The 24,329-nt window shown below is 39.8% G+C and overlaps 1 protein-coding gene across 3 annotated transcripts in view; it reads left to right on the top strand.

Moving 5' to 3' along the window:
• LOC117298932 (acetylcholinesterase-like) overlaps nt 1-23,976 on the top strand; it is a 32,501-nt gene extending 8,525 nt beyond the window's left edge. Inside the window, exons 1-4 of one of the 3 annotated variants that reach the window (XM_033782316.1) lie at nt 11,562-11,667; nt 14,462-16,035; nt 17,172-17,362; nt 22,665-23,976. In XM_033782316.1, the coding sequence (XP_033638207.1) occupies nt 14,492-16,035; nt 17,172-17,362; nt 22,665-22,801 (1,872 nt within the window). In that variant the 5' untranslated portion in view covers nt 11,562-11,667; nt 14,462-14,491 and the 3' untranslated portion in view covers nt 22,802-23,976. Of the gene's footprint in view, nt 1-11,561; nt 11,668-12,757; nt 12,879-14,461; nt 16,036-17,171; nt 17,363-22,664 lie in introns of those variants that run through there. The other 2 variants (XM_033782314.1, XM_033782315.1) reach the window with 2 other exon arrangements.
• The last annotated feature ends 353 nt before the right edge of the window (nt 23,977-24,329 follow it).

Below are 24,329 nucleotides of genomic sequence, written 5' to 3'. Positions count from 1 at the left end.
GTACTTCAATTTTGACGTGTCTCCTTGGACGTTCTTGCTTTTTAAACTTGTTCTTGCTTTACATATTTCCGTCATAGTTGGGTAAGTGAATTAAAACAAATTGAACCCAAATACACTTCATGACGTAATTCGCAAACAGCAGTTGTGGCGGTCTCCTTTTGTAACATTAGCTCGTCTGGAGCAACCCGGGCGAAATGTGCTAAGACTAGCACAAGAAAACCCAGAAATGTTTTAAACACATTAAATTTACTGTCAATGTAATTATCTGGAAATCTTTCCGGGAAAGTTAATAATAAGTCTGGTACCCTACTAGTTAAAAAATAAACCACATACACACACACTCAATGCTTTAAACGGTTTAGGTTCCCTGCGGAGAATACGCATTAGCACCGTTTAAAGTGGCGTCGCTGCGGGGATTGGCGGCCAGGGCTGCGAGCCGCTGGGCCCCACTGAAAACTTCGCAACACACCTGGTGTTATCGTTAAAATATAAAAGTAATTGGAACTGCTGGAAGGTAAATTTCTCAATGATTTTTAAAAGCTGCTGGATTTTCTCTCCCAGTCAAAGTCGTCAAAAATAACGTTCGAAAAGTACAGCTGCCTATACACGACATTCCGGTATATGTTGATGTAAAAATAACGGGAAAATATCTCATTAGATTAAAGAGGTACTTCGACAAAGAATCCAAATCTTTGAAAAGAAAATGCCCCAAAAGGATGCTTGTGTACATCTTTGTTAAGACATTTTGTAATCCGCAGTTGGGCACGTGATGATTTGGTGCCCACAGCAATTATTTGGCGACCTCGACCGGAAAGTAAATATGAATTGAAGGTCCTGTTCATGCAAACCAACAAAGAAGATTTCTTTAGGCGCGTGTATATTTAAGTATATATATTTTTCTTGTGACAAAGCCGTTAGTGAAGAATGACACAAGATTGTTTGCCCCTTTTCGAAACTACGTCTTTGGTTTAAAGGCTACGGCTTACGCTTCGTCAGCATATGCAAACGTGCACTCTTGATGCGGAACTTCAAACGGGAAGCCTAAGCCTATAAGCGATATCTTAGCCGTGGGTTTAAAAACAGCCATAGACTCCCCGAGTTTAATTTTGTTTAATATGGTACGCAAGAGGGTACCATGTTGCAGTATCATAATAGTACTATAGTTTTAACGGCAATATTTATAATGTACATTATCTTGATTCACTGATTTACAAAAAAACTAAGATTTGAGACTGTGCATGGTGGGAAACAAATTCAGTCAACTTTACACAAGAGGGTCACGTGTTTTGTAGTTTTGCCGGCACTTTCAATGTTGTAGATTATCTTGAATCAGTATGCGAGTACAAGTATGTGAGATTTGAAACTGTGCATCGTAAGGTTTGCGGAGACACATGAAATTTTCTTTATGAGTTGTTCTGAAGAGAATCTTTGATTAACAACTCTTTTTTTCACAACTAGGACACAACACAGAGAGAGTTTTATGTACATAATTAAAGGCAGTGGACACTATTGGTAATTACTCAAAATAATTATCAGCATAAAACCTCACTTGGTTATGAGTAACGGGGAGATGTTGATAGTATAAAACATTAGGAGAAACGGCTCCCTCTGAAGTAACATAGTTTTCTAGAAAGAAGAAATTTCTACGAATTTGATTTCGAGACCTCAAGTTTAGAAATTGAGGTCTCGAGATCAAGTATCTGAAAGCACACAACTTTGTGTGACAAGGGTGTTTTTTTCTTTCATGGTTATCTCGCAACTCAGACGACCAATCGAGATCAGATTTTCACAGGTTTGTTATTTTATGCATATGTTGAAAAGTGAAAAGACTGGTCTTTGACAATAACCAAAAGTGTCCAGTGTCTTTAAACAAGTTTTTCCAAATACTAACACTGTACCTTATCTTGATATACAGTGATGTTTAATATTATCAGTCAGTCTTACCTCATTATCAATGTTGTACATTGACATACTGATTCATACACGGTAAAGTAAATTATTATCATCCAACGTTTTCTGTAACCGTACCCTACCTTTAAGCGACTCCTGTGGACTTTTTCTTCTTTCCATTCTGCTTTTGCGCCTTTTAGGTCAATAAATAGAGAGGCCTTGTTTCCCGCTATCGATTGAGAATTAACAAACAGCCGTCGTGCCAGCCCGTGAAATTAAGAAATTGCCTCCGTGTGATCAATGAGTGACTGAGGCTACTGCAGCTATGTCATGTAATATTGTCAAATTGAATTACGATATTAAACTGTCGAGACTGTAACTGAGCGTTTGCAGAATTAAAGCAGATATACCACACAGAGAAAAAGCATAAACTGACAGTAAATTGCACAAAGCTGACTGGGTGTAATGGCGCCACGAGATACCAATAATTGTCTTGAGAAATTGCCTTGGGAGAATTTTTATCATAACCCTTTGAAACGAACGAACGGAAATTGGCAGACAGGGGAATTGTAAATAAACATGAACAATGTAATGGAACATTCAAGGGTCTGTTTGTTTGGTAATTACTCGGAAAGTTGATGGCAATCAATACTTACTTGGTAAGAAGTACAGGAGCTTAGGATAATATAATGCATTTTGGGATCATTTCACTTATGAACATAAAATTACTAATTTGTTACGAGCCTAGATGCAACATTGGCACATATTTCAGCAATCCCTGAAAGAAAATGACCCTGAAATCTTTCATTTGCATCAATTTTTCGAGGGCCTCCAAAAACAGAATCCTTGGGGTTCAGCGCATTGATCCAGTCAATATCAAGTGGGTTCACCCTGCAGGGATCTGGGTGGTATTTCGCCCCTCATTTACAATTCATCCATGTGGTTCTTGAAGAGAGCCTCGGCCATGAATAGTGCCCCAGGCGAGGTCCAATTATTAGAGCCCTGTCAGTCAATATCAAATTACTGATGCCTGTTTTCATATAGGCTTATATCAAATTACAACAATACAATATTGTGAAGAAAACCTCACGTTGTAACAAAAAAACTGTGTCGACTCCCTTGCGTCTACCAAACGTTCAAGACACTGTGATATTACGGCAACTTATATGCAACGTTACAAAAACGTTGCCTGGGCGTGGTTGTTTTGTTGTGATAACGTAGTTTAACGTTGTAGCAAATAATCTGTGCCAATTCCCTATACGTGAGAGCGTATAAGAACGTGATAATACAACGAAAGAACAACAACGTTTACAACAACGTTTATTCTATAAAATCGTTTTCAAAATAATGCCACAACAGAATTTGATTACGAGAAATGGTATAATCCCGAATGATTTACTAACGTGGCCCTACATGCAAATAATTCAACATGTTTTTGTTGAGTTATAAAGCCAAAACTTATATTTTACGTAACAAATTGTGTGTATTGATGTCTTGTGATTTCAAAATGAGTTTGTCGAGAAATCTTCCTTTTATACGAAAGCCTATTAATGCCATCGCAAGTACTTCCAAAAAAGCTAGACTCGTCAAGTATATACCTGCAAAATAACAGCTCTGGAAATGTTGACCCTTATCGAAAGGTCTGTCGTCCCAACCAGTCTAATAAATATCCCTTTATTAAAAGTAAAGCCTCTCTGAGCTAGGTGGTCCGGGCAATTCCCTAATGTATCTCGGCTTATTCTAATACAGCCTTCTTTTCTAGCATTATACACCCTTCAGTTTAGTGATTGTTGTATAATATGAGATTGGCGATGAATGAAGGCGTCTGTCTGTAAGACCGGTGTTTCTTTCATTCAGTACATCGTCACTGACTTTCATAAGGTTTGAATGATTGATATGTTTGCTTATAAACGCACATCGTAATCTTCTTTTCCGGAAATGTGATTTCACTCCGCCCAATATTGGGTAAAAAAAATTCTTTCCTAAACCTATCGGGGCTTATTGGTTATAGGATTACATGACAAGTGACGGTAATAGAAATGCGACCGAAGGAAAAATAGTCTGTGCCCCATTTTTAGTAAATACTTTGAACAGTATTCATCCCTGTCATACTTGTACAAAGAAATAAACAAAATATGGCGGCGGCATGCACAGATCTAGACCTCGTACAGATGACGTCATTAAAATAGGGTGCCCTCGATTAGGTCTAAAGAAGGTAGACTGGCCCCCTGTCTGTTTCCGGATAAAGACAGGTATATGAATTTTAAATATACACATAACTAGTTTTCAACCGCGAATCACCAGGACCATGACGGTCATGTAAAAATAATGGGAGTTCAAATGTGATTATGGACGTGAGCTAAAAGGCAAATCGCTGGCGTAATTCACGAGCCTCGTAGTCTGACGTCAGATGTTCAGGATAAAAAGAAGGTAGGTCAATGGCTGATCCTGTGCGCTGCGCGCTATGCGTGGTACTGACCATTTCGATTTGGGCCAATGTAATAAAGAAGTGACACTTCGGGACAGCCTTTAGGGTAAAAAAGGTGACTGTTTTTGTCGGTCATTTCTGTAGTCAAGGGCACCGGAAGATCTGGCAAAAAGGGTCTAGACAAGACACTGAATCACCAAGGTATCTCCGCCAATACTGGTCATTACACATTCCAGAGGATGCATCTTCGAATACAGTGCCTGCAAGATTTCCCTTAAAGGCACTGGACACCGTGGTAATTGTCAAAGACCAGTATTCTCACTTGTCGTATAAAAACTCTGTTAAAATTTTGACTCAACTGGTTATCAAAGTTGCAAGATAAGTTGGGGAAGAAAAATACCCTTGTCACACGATGTTGTGTGATTTCAGAAGCTTGATTTCGAGACCTCCAAATCAAATTCTGGGGTCTCGAAATCAAATTCAAATATTTTAGTGGAAAATTACTTCTTTCTCAAAAATTTAGATACTTCAGAGGGAGCCGTTTCTCAACAGCTCTCCGTTGATCGTTAACAAGTAAGTTGTTATGCTAACAGTATAACCAATAGTGTCTAGTGCCTTTAAAAGCAATAACTGTATAGTGGCGAGATAGCAAGAAGCTTTTTAACAAACCCTCTTCTGTTTGTACCTGTGTGGGTATTCTATCAGTTTTACACCCTGACCTATACCATACCTTCCCATGTGGTTACGCTCTACTCCTGGTACCCCCTTCATCGTCTTGACACATGCAATCTAATTGTGTTCTTCCGTCTTGGGGTCTAATCTGATTTGAAACGGGAAGCTTCCCTTTCTTGTGTCACCTCCGTTGCCATGACATCGCATCCATAAACAGTCAGCTGAAGTCATTGGTATTGCAGTTCCATTGACACTAATTGTCTATTTTTCAATTCCTATTTTTCATTTTTGTATAAACTGCAAATACAGCCCGTACACGGCACACAACCATAACATGCAGTACTCAACCAAAAAGGCATATTTTGAATGACTGGGTATAAGTTGGCCCAGTTTGGTTGACCCAGTTATCACAAAGATTAGCTTAGCACATAAGTTGCTGCTTAGCGATACCAACATCAAAGTCTTAACCTGAAAACAATATGTAACTGGTTACAGCTGATATATGGGTAGAAACAGTTTCAACTTGTTAAGTAATTTTCTTTAACTTAATCACGAATGTGTGATGTTTTGTCCGGTAATTATTATAGTTTTGCTAATAATATTATAACTAAAGGCACCGAACACCATTGGTAATTACTCAAACAATTTTTTTGCATAAAATCTTACTTGGTAACGAGCAATGGAGAGCTGTTGATAAAATATTGTGAGAAACTGCTCCCTCTGAAGTGACGTAGTTTTTGAGAAAGGGGTAAATTCTCACTCAAATAATAAAAGACTTCAGACCTGAAGCTTTTATGCATCTGAAAGCACACAAAGTAATGCATTAAGGGTATTTTTCTTTCATTATTCTCTTGCAACTTCGATGACCAATTGAGCCCAAAGTTCCACAGATTTGTTATTTTATGCATAGCCTATGTTGGACAAAGTGAGAATACTGGTCTTTAACAATTACTAAAGGTGTCCAGTGCCTTTAATGGAAACTTCTCCTATGCACCAGATGGGTGAGCCAGTTTACTGGGTAATGACTAGACAAACAGGGGCCTTCTCAATAGTAATACAAACATAATGTGCATTGCTTCATAGCAACACAAAGACAAATCAATAATTAACAAGCATTATTACAACGCGGCGTGGTTTTAGTTTAAACAAATGCATGTTCCCGCTTATAAATAGACTTGAGACAGTCCTACCACGAACAGCTACCTGGCAGGTAGCTTTTCTCTCAGAACGTCAGTTATGGTAAACAATATTGTCCGCGTGAATTTGTATGCGTTTTATTTAAATTGAACCAACACAATTCTGAATACAAGGAAAACCTTTGTACACTTTTGTTAATTAATGGAAACTTGCCTATTGTATCAACAGGAGAATTGTTCTTAGTTAACTTAAGCACTGTAGTCGTTGCGATTCAGCAGATATGAAATGCGATGGTACATCAAAAATGTTACAAAGCCCTGACCCCCCCCCCCTCCCTTTTTACCCTGCCTATGACGTCACAGGCTCAAGGAATTTATATTCAGGATTATACTCTTGCCAACAGGAAAAAGCGTGGTGCAAATAAAATTCAAATTACACACAACAAAAATGAATCAATGTTCGTGAACGTATTGGCGTTTTTTTAATCTGGACTCTAACTCCAAGATTCGAAGACGGTCTTTCAAAATACCAACGGGCTCTTAAAAAGTAACTAAATTCAAAACCTACAGCGAATTGCATGATTTTTTCAAGGATTTGTTTATTTAATCTCAGTTTCTTACCCATTAAACCGAATGAAAAATAAACATATTATTTCCCGCATTTTATAAGGGTCGACTTGTAAACTCGGTCATTCAATTGTTCTCTTAATCTACCACTCAGGCACAGCAACACAGCAACAAGAGTATATTCCTGACTTGTAAGCTCCAAAATTACAAAACAATATCTGCAAAGATTGTCAACAGGTATTACACAAAGCACTTGGAACTTCTGGCAAAAAAAAATAATGTTTTTGCAGAATTGCCACTTGCGGTCCAAGTGGCCTGCGTTGATTATTAAATTGTTCCGGACGAACAGGCCCACCAGGGGCAATTAGGGTAAAATGGTTATTGGAAATTCCGTCTGATGAAAAAATGTGTTGGTACCCCGCAGGCGTCGTGACCTCACGTGACCTCATTAATCTGAGTGTGATTTGCTTCTTTTTCCCGCGTGGTTTGGGGCTATTTGTGTAAAGGAGATTTCCGGCTTCCTTATTATAAGTTAAAGGTGCTTGCGACCTTCCATTTTTTTTTTTAGATTGTGGAATTCTTTCGGTCCAGTTAGCAACATATTTTAATGGTACATGAATTTTTAGCAATTACCATCAATTACTAACTTTTTGCGGCTGGAATTTACGCGTACGTCCATGGGTGATCATTGGTAAGATTGTTTGCTTGTTTAATTACACTCGTTGAATCAAGATAAGGTAGGGCCTAGGTCGGTAGTATGTTTGGTGTGTCTAGCCTCTTGAATCAAGGTATGGTATATAACATTTTGTGATGGTGATAAAACGGCTCCTAACTATGATTACTCTCTTTCAATCGTAAACTAGATCAATAGCATTTGTGACGTTACTAAAACGGTTCATAGCTGAATGGTTAAGCCTACTCTTGAATCAAGATAAGGTATATCATTGTGATATTGGTAAGACAGTTCTCAACTGCAATATGTTTCATTGAGATATTGGTAAAACGGCTCCTAACTTTATGACTTCTCTCTATGAATCAATATATGGTACGATATTTGTTATCTTGGTAAATGTTTCCTTAACTGTTGTCTGTGAATCAAGATGAGGTAATATAATTGTACAAGTGGTGAACGGTTCTTTGCCGTACGACTACTTTATAGATCGAGATAAGGTACAACATTGGTAACATTGGAAAACGATTATTGACTGTATGATTAGCCTATCTATGGTACAAGATAAGGTACATTGATAAAACGGTTTTTTTTATGATAATTCTACGAACCAAGATAAGGTATAACATTGACGACATTGGTGGAGCTGTTCTTTGCTGTACTCAATCAAGAAAGGTATCGTTTTGGCATTGACCTCAATGATGGTCAAAGACTGTTCTTATACAAGAAGTTTACGCTCTTTGAATGAAGATAAGGTATAGGATATGTAATGTTGGTAATACGGTCGTAATCTGTATGGTTGCGTTCTTCTTCTTCTTCTTCTCCTTCTCCTTCTCCTTCTCCTTCTCCTGCTCCTTCTCCTTCTCCTTCTCCTTCTCCTTCTCCTTCTCCTTCTCCTTCTCCTTCTCCTTCTCCTTCTCCTTCTCCATCTCCTTCTCCTGCTCCTGCTCCTTCTCCTTCTCCTTCTCCTTCTCCTTCTCCTTCTCCTTCTCCTTCTCCTTCTCCTTCTCCTTCTCCTTCCCCTTCCCCTTCTCCTTCTCCTTCTCCTTCTCCTTCTCCTTCTCCTTCTCCTTCTCCTTCTCCTTCTCCTTCTCCTTCTTCTTCTTCTTCTTCTTCTTCTTCTTTATATAAATTTCGGAGCGCGGAAATAACAAATACCATAGTGTTTTCAATTTAAAAGGTATGGCATATCAGAAAAAAAGGTTTCACGGGAAACTATATGGTTCCAGTGTTATCTTTCCATCTTTGCTTTTTAAGTTACTACAACCAAAGAAGCCGAGTACTGAAACGTCTTAAAGACATTGACCGAGCAGGAAGTGATTGTGACCCGCAACAGAAGCTTTCTTAAGTATCCAAATACTCCAGTCAATATGATATGTCTACCCTGATTGTAATCATGTATAAACAACTGCCACCTCGACAGCTGTGTATCAGGAATCCAGACATTTACCGTAATTGGATGAGACGGGTGCCGTCAAGACGACTCGGATGACGGCCGAGTTTGAGGGACAGTCACCCCGAGTCTGGTCCGGAGTCGTACTTCGACCACATCGTAACAGAACACATCTTCGTATGTAAGCCTGTTATTATTGATCCAATCATATCAAATCGTTCTGCCAAAGTCACCTTATACAAACTAGCAGGAAAACTGCTTCCGTCCTGGTCTTGTTCAATATTTGCAACAGTAATACTGAATACCGCCTCTCGTTATGGTGACAGACTATTTTTGCCATCTAATAGATAATTCTTATATAGCGCATTTTGCAATAACCGTCTTAAAGGCAGTGGACACTATTGGTAATTACTCAAAATAATTATCAGCATAAAACCTCACTTGGTAACGAGTAATGGGAAGAGGTTGCTAGTATAAAACATTGTGAGAAACGGCTCCCTCTGAAGTGACGTAGTTTTCGAGAAAGAAGTAATTTTCCTAGAATTTCATTTCGAGACCTCAAGTTTAGAATTTGAGGTCTCGAAATCAAGCATCTGAAAGCACACAACTTCGTGTGACAAGGGTGTGTTTTTTTTTTCTTTCATAGTTATCTCGCAACTCCGACAACCAATCGAGCTCAAATTTTCACAGGTTTGTTATTTTATGCATATGTTGAGATACACCAAGTGAGAAGACTGGTCTTTGACAATTAACAATAGTGTCCAGTGTCTTTAATGCGCTTAGATACACCAAGTGAGAAGACTGGTCTTTGACAATTAACAATGGTGTCCAGTGTCTTTAATGCACTTTGGGCAAATATCATTCCTTTTACCTTCTCAGCTTCCTGGGAATGTATACAGCCCTAGGCTGCCGTGGCATTCTAGTCAATCACCCTCTACCCTTGCAGGTGCCCATTTATACCCATGACTGAAGAGAAGCAATTATAGTAACGAATCTTGCTCAAGGACACACGTGTCATGACTGGGACCCGAACCCACGCTCAGTAACTTAACCACCAGAACTTGAATCTGATGCTCTAAACCAGTCGGCCATGACACCATGCAGCCTCGTTTTCATAAATACACGCATAATCATAGCAAAGGTCAACTCTATAAGTTATATGATGACAGACTTCCGTTTTATACCAAACTGAATGGGAGTACCTAAACTTTTCATTTAACTGTAAATGACGTCCATTTTCTCGTCTTTGTCGCGTGTCCTCTTAAAGCAATGGCAGTGACTGACCAGTGTTTCATTTGTACACGAGGGGGTCCGACTATTAAAGGGACACACCGGCTTCATTTAAGCTACAAAATACACTAAAACATGATGCTAAAGGTCTTCCAGGAATGGAGAAGAATATTTGCTAAAAGAAACCATCAAATTTGGCCGTTTTAACGCTTTTTTCAAAAAACGAAGGTCACGTGGGTTATCGGAACCATTTTTTTGGTTCGGATAACCCACGTGACCTTCGGAGATAGTTTTACTTCCAGCCGTATAAAAATAAATTATAAATAATTACTAAACCCAATTTTCTAATTGTTTGTTACAACAACCATCTATAAAAACATTATGATTCTACACCCTAAATTGCGTAAACGGTGAGCCGGTGTGTCCCTTCAAGTCAAGTCTTAATTAGGTTGTTTAGTATAATACTTGTTTTATTGTCACAAAGCCCTACACAGTTATTTACAGCAAAATTCATTCTGGTTTTGCATGTTCAAAAAAAATAAATAAAAATACTAACAAAACTTACTTACGCTCTTAGAACCTAGTCTCATGTACACAGTTCTTTACAAAAACAGCACCGCAGTCACATATTATTTAGCACCATTTCATTTTAAAGAGCCATCATTAAGAATAGTCATTAATGTACTTTTGGTTGAATGGAAGAAATGTTAGATTTCTGCAACGAGAAAGTTGTCCATTGTGGACACCCATCCGTTCTGGTACCATCCACTATATACCCACCTTATCTACCACCTCCCATATACCCCCACCTCCGTTCATTCAGCCCCTTAGCGATCGTCAACTTCTCAAGGCGTCTCAGTCCAATCTAAACCCTCTCCATCTATTAGCCAATCTCATCACTGTATATCCCATACCGTCCCACAGCCACGGTATCTAACCTTATCAATAAACCATGTAATTTACGATCCAATTTTATCCTGCACTTTTCAACCGCTGTCCCGTCACCTCAATTTGCTAAATGTCACGTCAAATCTTATGAACACAAACGACCGCATAAAACTCCATTCGGCATAAACCATGAGGGAAGACAACATTAAAGGCATGGACATTATTGGTAATTACTCAAAATAGTTTTTTGCATAAAAAACGTACTTGGTAACGAGCAATAGTATTAAACATTGTGAGTAACGGCTCCCTCTGAAGTAACGTAGTTTCTCACTAAAATATTTGATGTGATCTCGAGAACTCAGGTGAGGTCTCGAAATCAAGCATCTGAAAGCGACAAGGGTGTTCTTTACTTCCATAATTCTCTCGCAACTTCGACAACCAATTGAGTTCAAATTTGCACAGGTTTTGTTATTGTATGCATATGTTGAGATACACCAAGTGGGAAGACTGGTCTTTGACAATTACTGAAAACTGCCAGTGCCTTTAAGAACCAGGCGTGAGCATTTTACCAGATGACGACACATCATAACGGCGCAATGCACAGATTGATGAGCTGTGTATATTAGCACGGGTGTAAAACAGCGTGGATGTTTATGGGGAGTTGAAGAAATGGCGAGGAAAGTTCGCGCCTTGTAAGGCGTGACTTATTTCGGCAGTTTGTACTTCGCACGTGCGGTGCACGTGTCTGGTGGAAACTACACGTCAAGTACCCTGATACACATATGGGTAACCAGTAAGTGTTGTAAACGTACATTAGTCAGATACCAAAATGGCTGTTCTCAAACCAAGTTGAACACTTCTCCAAAAATAATTGTCTACGTTAATTTTGGTTTAACCCTTACACCGATGTGTGTAATCACAGGCATATTACTCTGGATGGGACTCGAACCCAAGACCTTTGCAAATTTAGACCACCGAGATTACCCGGTAGGGTAGAGGCAGTTTAAATCCTTTATTTTAGCAGCGGGTCCCCATCTCGATGTTAAATTTGCATCGGGGCTAACAAATATGATTTTTGGTTTTGCTCTTTTGTACATGGTTGTACCCACGATTTTACTTCTGTTTTTTCTTTTTTTTCATGATCAACATCATGCAAAGCTTCGAACATCACGTTAGTCAATTTAAGGAGTTGTTCTTGTTCCATTTAATCCAATGTTACGGCTTTGTCCAGATTCACAGCACCCAAAGTTACAACGAAGTAATGGTCTGATCCTTTTTTCAATAATGAACATCATGCTCAATGTAATAGAAGTAGGGGTACGACAAAGATGGCAGAAACGAAATAAATTATTTTCTTCAAAAAAAAAGAAGAAGAAAAAAAAATGTCCCCAAAGAACGGGAAAGTAAACCACGATACAATTCATTATATTTTACCCCGGTTTCATTTTGGGTAACTTTAATCTTTACTTATTTACTGATCTTGTTTTTACTTATTTTATTTATTTGTTAATTTCAATTTGGATTGATCTATTTGTTTATTAACTTCTTTTATTCTGTTTTTACTTATTTTGTATTCTGTTTTATGTTATGTTAAATAACATAATTGTATTCATTTAAATCTGGGTTGAACAACACTACTAAAATTGTACCCAGTCAGTTTCCTTTGTGCTTTATTATTTTTTATTTATACTATATTTTATAAAATAATGGCTACCCAGATTTGGTATACTTCACCACTTCGTGCTGTCGCGCTAGCTGATGACACACACCGTCGTAGCATTTAATTAAAAACTCAACTGGATGACACCTGAACTGCGCATGAATAATTCATTGGCAATTTGTCTTCCGTTGTCAACGCGAACAAGATGGCGGCGGAGCGTGTACGTTCACGTCTTCCGGGTACCGTAGACTCTGTCTGTACTACGGCGTGCGGCAGGCTGGTCTGTGCTCGTTATTGTGATGGCACATCCCGGAACATCAGTCGTGATGGGTTTTATGATACTGGTATTGTAATCAATCGATCTGTTTTGCTGTTATTAGTACTGTGCTGGTGCAATTAGTAAAGTCTGTTCATATTGCATAGTGTACATGATGCATTACACTGTGTTAGTAGTGACGCTATGGGTTGTACGTGCATTGTGTTTACCCCGACACCGTGTATTATTGTAGTTACTTTTCATTATTTTGTTCAGACGTTAAGTATAACAGGCATAAACACGTGTGTTTGTGTTTTAAGTCGAGGTCACTGATACATTAAACGATAAAGTGACTCTATAATGGGTTGTACGTGTACTGTGTATTACCACGCCGTATTATTTTGTAGTATCTTTTCATTTTTTTTTTTTTGCAGATGCAATGTTATGTAAACACATGTATGTTTGTGTTTTTAAATAGTCGTCTTTGGAAGCGGTTGGTTCCATGTTACTCAGCGTGTATGACGCCTTGTATATAGGCCGGAAATAATTTAACAAAAGCCTCATGGAAATAAACAGTATTGACTGCTTTTATAAGTAGCCTATTCTGAACTAACTTGGTACAACATTGTCAGCATGTTATGACAGAGCAACGTTGTATCATTCATTGCAAACCTTGTATTTGGTGTGGTGAGGCCGAACAAATTTGTGAACAAATTTTTCACACAAATTTGTGAACAAAGTTTAATCTGAAGCTGGGCATATCCGGAAAAAAGCACTGTCTGAGTCTTAATTAATATACCAGACCAAACAATCAAATAAATCCATACAAGGTTTTGGTTGATTAAAATGCCCATTACTTCAGCTGCAAGAGTTGGGCGAGCTCTAATAAGAGGTCTTGGATGTAGCAAGTGACTAATGAAGTGTCTCGTGATGCCAGGAGTTGTAGTGACGAAATAGTACTTGAGCTGTGTGCTGCGTTGACAACATAAAACCCATTGTCGACAATGATGGATTGCTATTTACCTGTACTAGTATTTTATTCATTTCCAAAAAAAGAAAGAAGCAAAGGGTAGTCCGGGATGTATAAATCTGTCTAAACCCTAACCCTCCTATCTTTAACGGGACGTAATCATACACTGGCGCCCTATCGTTATACAATCTCTACCTAGACGCTTGTATTACCGACTAGCATGTTAAGCGCGATCTTGAAAACGATTCGCGCCTTTTTTTTTGTCTTGTTACCTCATACAATGTGCTAATTGCAACAATGTAGCGCTCGTCTCTTATGACAACAGCTAAGTCACTAACGGATTGGCCGGGTTGGGCAGTGAAGTATTACCTGATGTGGGTGGGTTTGCTCTTTGGTATGCACTAGACTCATAACCGGTGCAGCAGTCAGATGTCTTGTGTAGACCCAAGCCCTGGCTTATGGGGACTGGTCTATTGATTGTAGAAAAACTGTCGAACCGTATAAATCACACAAGGGACTATTGCTGTATTTTGTCAGGATTTTAGCCAGGTGTTTGTATAATATGCAGAACCATCGATCATTTTAGATAATCGTGTGCTTAATCATTGTCAACAATGCCGCAGAAGACTATTGCGATATCAATGGTGTTTTGAGACAATACAAGAAATGCCCTTCATGGTGTGTTTTATCTTTTCATTCAGTTACGCAGATTCCTACCGAGGTGTGTCATCATGACGCTGCGTGCAAGCAGGGATTACCTCTCAAACCCATTCCTGGCCACTTTGGTTCTTTTAATCGCAGTCATTTCATCACATGCAGCTGTAAGTTCAGAGGAGCTGGTCGACACAATTTACGGACAAATTGTAGGATTTCGGAAACACGTCATCGATGGAGACCACGTTGTAGCGTATTTGGGGATACCATACGCAAAGCCACCGGTGGGCAGCAGGCGGTACAAGCCACCTGAGACCATGGGCTCGTGGAGGCCCGAAGTGAAGAACGCGTCGGCCTTTGGCTCGTCGTGCGTGCAAGTGCTGGACATAGCGTACCCAAACTTTACAGGTTCTGAAATGTGGAACACACAGTTACCCCTGGATGAGGATTGCCTATACCTGAATGTGTGGGTACCTTCTCCACGGCCCAGCAGGGATAGACTACCTGTCATGGTATGGATATTCGGCGGGGGTTTCTACGGTGGGGTGGCCACGCTACCCGTGTACGACGGCAGCACACTAGCAGCCACACAAGGTGTCATCGTGGTCTCGATGAACTATAGAGTCGGCTCCTATGGATTCTTATCTTTTGGAAACTCAGAGGTTCCTGGAAATATGGGTCTTCTTGATCAGGCCATGGCGTTGCAGTGGGTACAGGATAACATTGAATACTTCAACGGGGACCCAGATAAAGTGACGCTGTTCGGGGAGAGCGCCGGAGCGGTGAGCATTGGGTATCACCTGCAGTCCCGGCTGAGTCAACCGTTGTTCAACCGAGCGATCATGCAGAGTGGGACATCCCTGTGTCACTGGGGCCTGATCACAAATGAAGAGGCAAGGGAGCGAGCCATGAAATTCGCACGCGGTCTCAACTGCGTGGAGTACTCCGACGGGACCCAGTTCACCGACGCTCAGATACTGGCGTGCCTTCGCACCAAGGACCCAAACGAGACGCTGAATTTTGAGTTTGTAGAGAGCAACGTTTACATCTTCCCGTTCGTCCCTGTCGTGGACGGTGTCTTCATCACTGAGACCCCGAAGTCTGCCTTCGAGCGGTACGCAGTCAAATCAACAGACATCATGCTCGGCTCCAATAAAAACGAAGGCTCTTTCTTCATGATCTACTACCTACCGGCATTCAACAAAGACACGGAAAGTTTGATCAACAACACTAAATTTAACGAAACAGTCGGGACGATTTTTGAATCCATGAACAAGTTCGCCATGAGCGCAATCAAATTTCAATACACGGACTGGCTGGACCCACGGGACCCTCGCAAACTACGGGACGCCGCCGAGGCGTTCGTGACGGACTATAAAATCGCGTGTCCCATTTTTGAGACTGCCAGGGCACATACGGCGGCCCACAACAACGCATACCTTTACCGCTTCCAGCAGCGGGCGTCGAACAACCCCTGGGCCGAGTGGATGGGGGTTCTACACGGCGACGAGATCGCCTTCGCCTTCGGTCAGCCCTTGCATCCGAGTAATGGATTCTCAGAAGACGACATTGCTCTCAGCAGAAAGATGATGCGGTTATGGAGTAACTTTGCGAAAACCGGGTAAGGACATTCTCTCTTTCGTTATGGTATCTCTTTCAATGGTACTCCAGTTTCTTCTTTTAAGAAGAAACTAGTAAAACTTCAACCATTGCATGGTTCGGTGCGGAAGGTTTGTCAAAACTGACACCCAGATTCCGGTCCCAGGAAGACTGACCCATTTCTGGTCAGGCAGACCCGGATGTTTGTGTAATGTGGAATTAAACACGGATTCTGCGTCATATTGACCCTTTTCTGGGTCACTATAACCATGGAGTTCTCCATGCTATAACACAGTGTCCTGTCAAACTGGCGCAGATATTGGTCTGTCCCACTGTCCCATACGTTCCTTCGGGGTATAAAGAGAAGCTGGACTATAATTTAAAGTTGATAACTCAAGAAGTTTGAGTCTGGGAAGACTAACTAATGATACGAATTTTCACGTCACAGCTCTGTTTTCGCTACGAATATTTCAACTATGGTCAACTCTTCCGAATTATCTGTTTCAAGGGTGGCGTAAAACTGGGCTGTTGTGCAGATTTTGTCTTCGAAGTAAAGTTTCTTTAAAATATCTTCTCACAAATGTTGCAATTCACAATTCTATTGCATTGCCGAATGCTTTGATTGTAAAGTATTATTATTCTCTCTTAAGGTTTCGGTGATTTATCCTGCTAAAGATCCCCTATAAATCATGACTGCATAACAAAAATATTACACATTGTCCATGAACTAATCCAAACATTTTAGATTGAAAACTTGCAAGTGGCTATGACTGGCTATCCGAAACAATAGTTCCTTAAAGGGACACGATGCCTTGGATCGGGCTAGTTGGTCCATGAAAAGCGTTTGAAACAGTTTGTCATGAAATGCAAATGGTGGAAAGATGTTTTAAAAGTAAAATAACATAATGATCCACACAAATATGCCTCGACATTGCAGGGTTTTCCTTATACGTTGTGAAGTAATACGGCACGCCATTTTGAGGAGTCAAATCATCTTACATTGTGTCTCCGCAGACCTCACTTGATGAACTTCAAACTTTATTTGTAAAAATTTGTATTCCAACAATCCGAATAGAATTTAACCCGTTCAGCATATCTGATCAATTATAATGTTATTTTGTAAGTTTACCCAAAATCTCTTAAAAACGTCTATTACAGAAACCCCAACACGGAACATCCGAACGATCCGGACGAGCTTGCTGAAGGATGGCCTCCGTTCCGGTTAGATGCTCCGGAGCATTACATATTGGATTCCTCTACAGTGGATACTCCTTTGTATGCTGACTACGATAAGGCCAGCCAGTGTGCATTCTGGAGGGAGTACCTACCAAAGCTCAACGCACAAACAGGTAAGCCTATTGGTCACCAGCCAAAAGCTTCTACACAAACATAATAGACATTTCTTTTGCTGATAAACAAACCGCCTTTGTTGGCGTGGACACCGAATGTTAGTAAAACACTCAATCGTATGAACAGATGGTTTAACCAAATTCAAAATTTTCCGGAAACTTTCAATGAAATAAAATGCCTGCCATAATTAGTTGTTTTGTTTGAACATTGTTACAAACAGTAGTGATCTATTTTTGATTTGATGGCTTTCCATAGTTTTCCAACCTGGGTTGGCAAAAACTCGGGCTGTGACGTTGCAAAAGAAAGGTCTTCTTATTTGAATCTATTGTCCTTTTCGAAACTACGGCTTGGGACTGGGTTTCCGACTGTTAGGCTCTCCCCTGCCTGTTTCAAACCATGTACCAAAAGCACGCGTTATTGAAAATAACCTGAACCGGAGCCCAAGCCTAAACCACGGTTTCGGAAATATTCTAAGTTGCCGTCTGCGTTATCCTGCGACTTTTAATTTGATACATTTTAATGTTGGTCGCGTGCTTTAAATCGGTTTTCTTTTTTTCCAGCCTGCGAATTAACATTCCTTCTCTTTTCACAAATATTTTAAAAGCATCCTTCTTATAACTATTATACACCTCTTTGTCATTAGGTCCACACCTCAAACCTATTAAACACATCCCTTGTATAGACTTTCCTAATTACATGGACATTAGGAAACACTCTAGCATGCATTTTAGCGGCTTTGGTGATGATAAGAAATCAATTCTTGTTATGCAATCATTTTGAGTGGCAGCTCTAAGATGACTCTCGATCCTCCTAATTCGATTCGATTTTCGCTTTTACTTCTAATATGGTTTGGTGTCACACTGACGACTGTACGTGGACAATACCACACTGATTGGCAAAAGGTGTGGCATGGGACGGGAAGATAGGATAGTAATAACAAAATGAAGTATTATAACAAATTTGGTGCTACCCTTAAACCGACGTGTGTTAGCACGGTATACTCTGTACTTCCCCCGAGTTATGTGATAAAATCACAGGCATATTACTCGGATGGGGTTCGAACCTATGACCTTGCAATTTTAGAGCAGTGTCTTACCAACCAGACCACCGAGATTGCCCGGTGATCACACATCGGTGTATATGTGTTAAACAAAGTTAACATTCTTTATCCCCGATTCAATTTCAACATCTATAAAAAGTGAAGTATGCTGTCGTGCATTGTGTCTGTGTATATTCTGACATAATTAGTAGAGCGACATTGTGGGCTTTCCCCAGGTGTTGTCTGTGATCCGACGTTGTGGGGTTCCTGTTAAAAATATTGTCGGCTGCAACCCGAAATGTGAAAATACCCAACAAGTACAGTTCCTACCTAAAAATCACTATCTTGTTAGCACAAAGTCACATGGGGATTGTGGTTGAAAAAAATGGTCAGTGATCGAGTATTAGAGAAACTGGAGGAGATAAATCTTTAAGATTTGTATATGTTATTTTTGCACGGGCAATAAAGAATATAATTGCGATTCAAGTCAAGTCGTGACACATCTCTCCTTGAGCAAGATACCTTTCATTAATTGCTTCTCTACACTCAGGAGTACAACATTGTGTACCACCGATAGCTGGGGATGAGTGACTCCGCGTTGGACCGGCACTCTTGGTCCAGGGGAGTAGGAATATTCTCATTATTGTTTAAAATACAAATGAAGCTTGATCAAACACCATATTGGCTCAGAACAGACTTTACTCTCTTTATTGAGTTATATTAAATGTGGCCCCAAATAACATCATGTACGTAGGATTTGAAACTTTGCATGGTGGAAATACGATATAGAAAGGTTTGCGGTAACACCATGTAATGGCTATCTCTAATGAGTTGGGGTGGTTCTGAACGTCAAGTTGAAACCAACGAGTCTTTTCAGAACCACCCCCAACTCATTAGAGATAGTCATTTCATGGTGTTACCGCAAACCTTTCTAAAACATCACGTGCGAATAGGCGGCCAGGCTAAATTACAAACATAGTGCATCGTTATACTACTACTATACAGCAGGCAATATTCAACCAGCCTGTGTAGACGGGATAATTGCCACACATAGCTGCTATAGCAATACTCCATTGCTAATCAACTTCAATTATAAGGATGACTGACTTTTATTAGTTTGCATAATCAATAAAATGAGGAGCACTTTTTGTGTTATCAAAATTGATTGATTTGTGGAGTAATCCATTTTGTTTGTCAATGACAGACCGTTAACTAGACAAGCTTTATTTATTGGCGAAACCACATCGAATTTAGAACCGGTAAACTTTTTCAACATCTTCGTTCTAAAGCATTTGTCCACACTATGTATGGAGATAATCTTGTGTAAATGCAGCGAGCACTTTTGGTAATTACTCAAAATATATATATTATTAACTTACAAACTTACTTGGTAACGAGCAACGGAGAGCTGTTGATAGTATAGAACATTGTGAGAAACGGCTCCCTCTGAAGTAACGTAGGTTATGAGAAAGAGGTACTTTCTCACTCAAATATTAAAATACTTCAGGCCTGAAACCTTTTCAGGCATCTGAAAGCACACACACATTGTACAACAAGGGTCCTTTTCTTTCATTATTTTCTTGCAGCTTCACTGACCAACTGAGCCAAATTTATTTACAGATGTGTTATTTTATGCATATTTGGATACACCAAGTGTTAATACTGGTCTTTGACAATTACCAAACTGGTCTTTGACAGTGTACAGTGTTTTAAGGCAGCTCCACTGAACAATTGGTGTATGGGTAAAAAACAAAATTAATATTCTTTATCCCCGACGCAAATTTAACATCTATTATATCGTTGCGGTACCCGCTGCCAAAACATAGGATTCGAACTGCCTCTACTATAGCTGCCGGGCAACCTCGGTAGTCTAGTTGGTAAGACACTGCTCTAGAATTGCAAGGGTCGTGGGTTCGAATCCCACCCGAGTAACATGCCTGTGATATTTTTTTCACAGGACTCGGGAAAGTACTGAGTTTTCAGTGCTAACACACATCGGTGTATGGGTAAAAAACAAAATTAAAAATTCTTTATCCCCGATGCAAATTTAACATCTATTAAAACGAGGATCTGCAAAAGGGTGCATTTGTATAATCCCGGGTCAGTAATAATTGGCCTATCCAAACCGTGACCCCAAACAACCTCCGGAATGTATAGCAGAAACTAAGTGGCCCCTCGGAAACTGCATACATCCACATGCAGATCCAAAATATGTGAAAGGATAACGCATGACGCCAGTATTCACGACTTGTAACCCAAGTTACTATGGGTGCGTTCGTTTAGCTTCCCTGGGTCGACCCCGGTGTGTGGCCGTTTTTTTTCCCAGGACGAACGTGGGTAATTATCTGCACACGTTCGTCCTGGAAAAAGAAAACGCCACACACCGGGGTCGACCAGGGGAAGCTAAACGAACGCACCCAAATATTGACTTCAATATTCACGACTGGGTCAAGTCGTGAACCCAGTCATGCGTGAATAATTATGTTTTGTTTCACAGCAACCTAGATAGGCCCAAGTTGCTGTAAACCTAATTTACGCGCCTGAGTGGGTTCACGACTTGGCCCAAGTCGTGAACATCGGTGACATTAATGTCGTCAATATTTGCGACTTTGGTTACGAGTCGTGAATATTAGCGTCAATAGTGGCGTCAATATATATATTTGCGATGTCCCTCTAAAGCCACCATACAAATCACATCCAGCACCCTGCACTCATATTATCATACTCCACAGTGCGGTAATTTATGCAAATAACGAGTGGCAAGTCTAAGAACACTGCGGCAAGGGCAAAATGTATATATTCAATGTTGACGGGGGAGAGACGACGTTTGTTTTTCCTTTCCCCGTCCACTTGACACAGATATCCGATCCGATGACGGGGCTTGTCCTCCTCTTGCCCCGGTAAGTCGAGGTGTCTCACTCGACCATTATTACCCTCGGTGACGGGCCAATTAAAGGCACTGGACACTACTGGTTATTACTGAAATGTTGATTGTTAGCATAAAAACTTACTTGGTAGCGAGCAAGGGAGTATATGTTGATAGTATGAAACATTGTGAGAAACCGCTCCCTCTGAAGTAACGTAGGCTTTTTTGTTAAGTTCGAAAATCAATCAAATAGGAAAGACTTCAGCTGAAGCCTTTTAATGGGCATATGCATGCACACAAATTTGTGCAACAATAGTGTTTTTTCTTGAGGTTGAGCAAAAACATTTTGATCGATGCCAAAAGTCCAGTAACGTTTTTGCTTTTATATTTTGGGGTGTCGTCTGATCACAATTAAGTTAAAAAAAATATCACAAAACGTAAATCTAAATAGCATCACCGTTTAAAAAAAAGTCAGTGCACAATCGCGACAAATAATGAGGGCTATACGTTTACGACAAAAGACGCTCTAGAGTTCAGTAACTATAAAAGCTGTTTGGCGGACTAATTTAACGGATGAGATGCTCGTAACTGTACATCGCCTGCCAACTCGCCCTATATTACTTCATTCTGACTGGTCTATTATTGGCCGTATAGTAAGCTCGACTTTTATTGCCTGCGTTCAACCATGTCCCAAGCTATTGTGTCACCATTATTGCTTTGTTTATGATACACTAAAAAAAAACTTTAATTAGTTTTGTGTACAGGATTCTTTTGTCTTGACGTTTCGGCTTGTCATGCTTTGCCTTTTAATGCACATGTCTTTATTTGCTCCAAAGCACCAAGCTTCCTCTAAAGACACGAGACTAGCTGGTGCCCAAAAGATCGTTTACTCACATATATGTGGGTCTGGGTTAGAATCCTGTTCATGACACTTGTGTCTTTGCGCTAGATATGCATACTCTGATTGCTTCTCTTCACCCAAGGGTTAAATGCATACATGTGAGGGCAGAGATGGGCTCTTGTGATTGAAATAACTGGACCATCGTTATACCATCGTCACAGGTGCACCACAATAAATAAAGTTCCCGTTCTTCAATGCTATAACTAATATTCAGCTGGAAGTCTCGAGAACATTTTCTGTCTGCATATAACCTCTTGTTTCTCGTCTGTTTTGGGAGACTCCGTCTTGGAAAAAGGGTCATTTTTTTCTTTAACATAACTTCTGGACATAACTTCTTCTTTTTTGGGACGTCCTTATTGGTTTTGTACACGAAATTGGATTGAGGACGTCCCCGGTCTGACTTTTTGTTAAGGTCCTTGGTTTAAATGCGTATAGAGATGCCCAACAATCGTAGGTCTAATCTGTTATTTGGCAACTTCTTTTCTTTTTGTACAGCTGATATTAATGAGGCCGAGATGAAATGGAAGGAGGAATTTCACCAGTGGAGCACCAAATACATGGTGGATTGGAAAGCCGAGTTCGACAACTACATCTATAACAAGGACCAAGAGTGTTCACGACCAAACACCTAAAACCAGGTAGATCGTGTCAGCATTTTCTACATCAAGGAAATTCTGTCGCCCGTAGGTGGAGAACTCTCAATTTTAACATCCCTTAATTCCCTATTTTATCCCCTTTTATCTAGGGACCAACTGATATTTTTCATGTTTTGCATTTTTATAAGCATTTTTCATGTTTTTGTGTCAAAATAACAAATAAATACTGTTAAAGTAGCAAACAATTATTTAAAATTTTACAAATTTTTCATCAGACTTGATAATGACAAGACTTCGTTGCTGGGTGAAAACAATGTTAAAAAAAATTGTTAGGCCTAACAATTATATCGAGCTGGCATTTCCTTTATATTATTATTGTTTTTCCTTCAAAAAATGTCTTTGAAAGATTCTTGAAACAGAAACAAAATATTATTTCACATTGCTCTGTTAAATGTGAGGATTGGCGGTTGTGTAAATTGTATGATGCACTTCACAGTATTAACGAATCAGTGGACCAGACTAGAAGAAATTCTAAAACCGACTTTGAAATTTGTTGTGAGAGGAATTTTCCTTGGAGTGCGATGCTTTATTTGTCTCCGAAGCCACGGCTGTGACGGGGACCTCGAGACCCAAGGTCCTACCGGCCTTGCAGAGTCGTCATCAAGCCGTGCAAATAAACAGGTAATGGACAACCTGTTGATTTGTCCACCATTAGTCTAAATTCCATCGGTAGGGAGTCCTTAATGGAATAATGGACCAGGGACGTAGAATACAGTGCCCGATTACGCGGTTGTGGATAGTCGACTTAAAGGGTTTGGGTACTTCTCGTAAGACACACAACACAACTTACACATATTTACATAAAACTTACAAGATAATGATCGTAAAAATCTCCCCTTAAAATATTAACTGCTGAGTTGATGTAGTTTTTGAGAAATGAGTTTAACGAAAACAGTGTTTGTATCTGGAGACGACCATTATTTGCAAGTCATATTTACCGGTACTGGTATTATGCGACTCTCCTGAAAATATCAATCTGTAGGTTTTACCCTTTTTTTCTAATGAAGCTGAAACTTCTACAGATAATTACATGCATCTTCATTCACAGTGAGTATGAGAACATGTTATGGCCAAAACCTTGATATAAAACAAAAGTATCAAACCCTTAAAGACAGTGGACACTATTGGTAATTGTCAAAGACTAGTCTTCACAGTTTGTATCTCAATATATGTGTTTAACAAACCTTTGAAAATTTGAGCTCAATCGGTCGTCGAAGTTGAGAGATTATGATGAAAGAAAAAACACCCGTGTCACACGAAGTTGTGTGCTGTCTGATGCTTGATTTCTAGACCTCAAATTCTAAACTTGAGGTCTCAAAATCAAATTCGTGGAAAATTACTTCTTTCTCGAAAACTACGTCACTTCAGAGGGAGCTGTTTCTCACAATGTTTTATACCATCAACCTCTCCCCATTACTTGTAATCAAGAAAGGTTTTATGCTAATAGTTTTTTGAGTTATTACCAATAGTGTCCACTGCCTTTAAAGGGCAGGGTCATTATAGA

Source organism: Asterias rubens, chromosome 13 (genome assembly GCF_902459465.1).
Source record: "Asterias rubens chromosome 13, eAstRub1.3, whole genome shotgun sequence".
Lineage (NCBI taxonomy): Eukaryota > Metazoa > Echinodermata > Asteroidea > Forcipulatida > Asteriidae > Asterias > Asterias rubens.
Note: the sequence above shows the minus strand (reverse complement) of the source record. Positions and strands in the feature narration are given on the sequence as shown.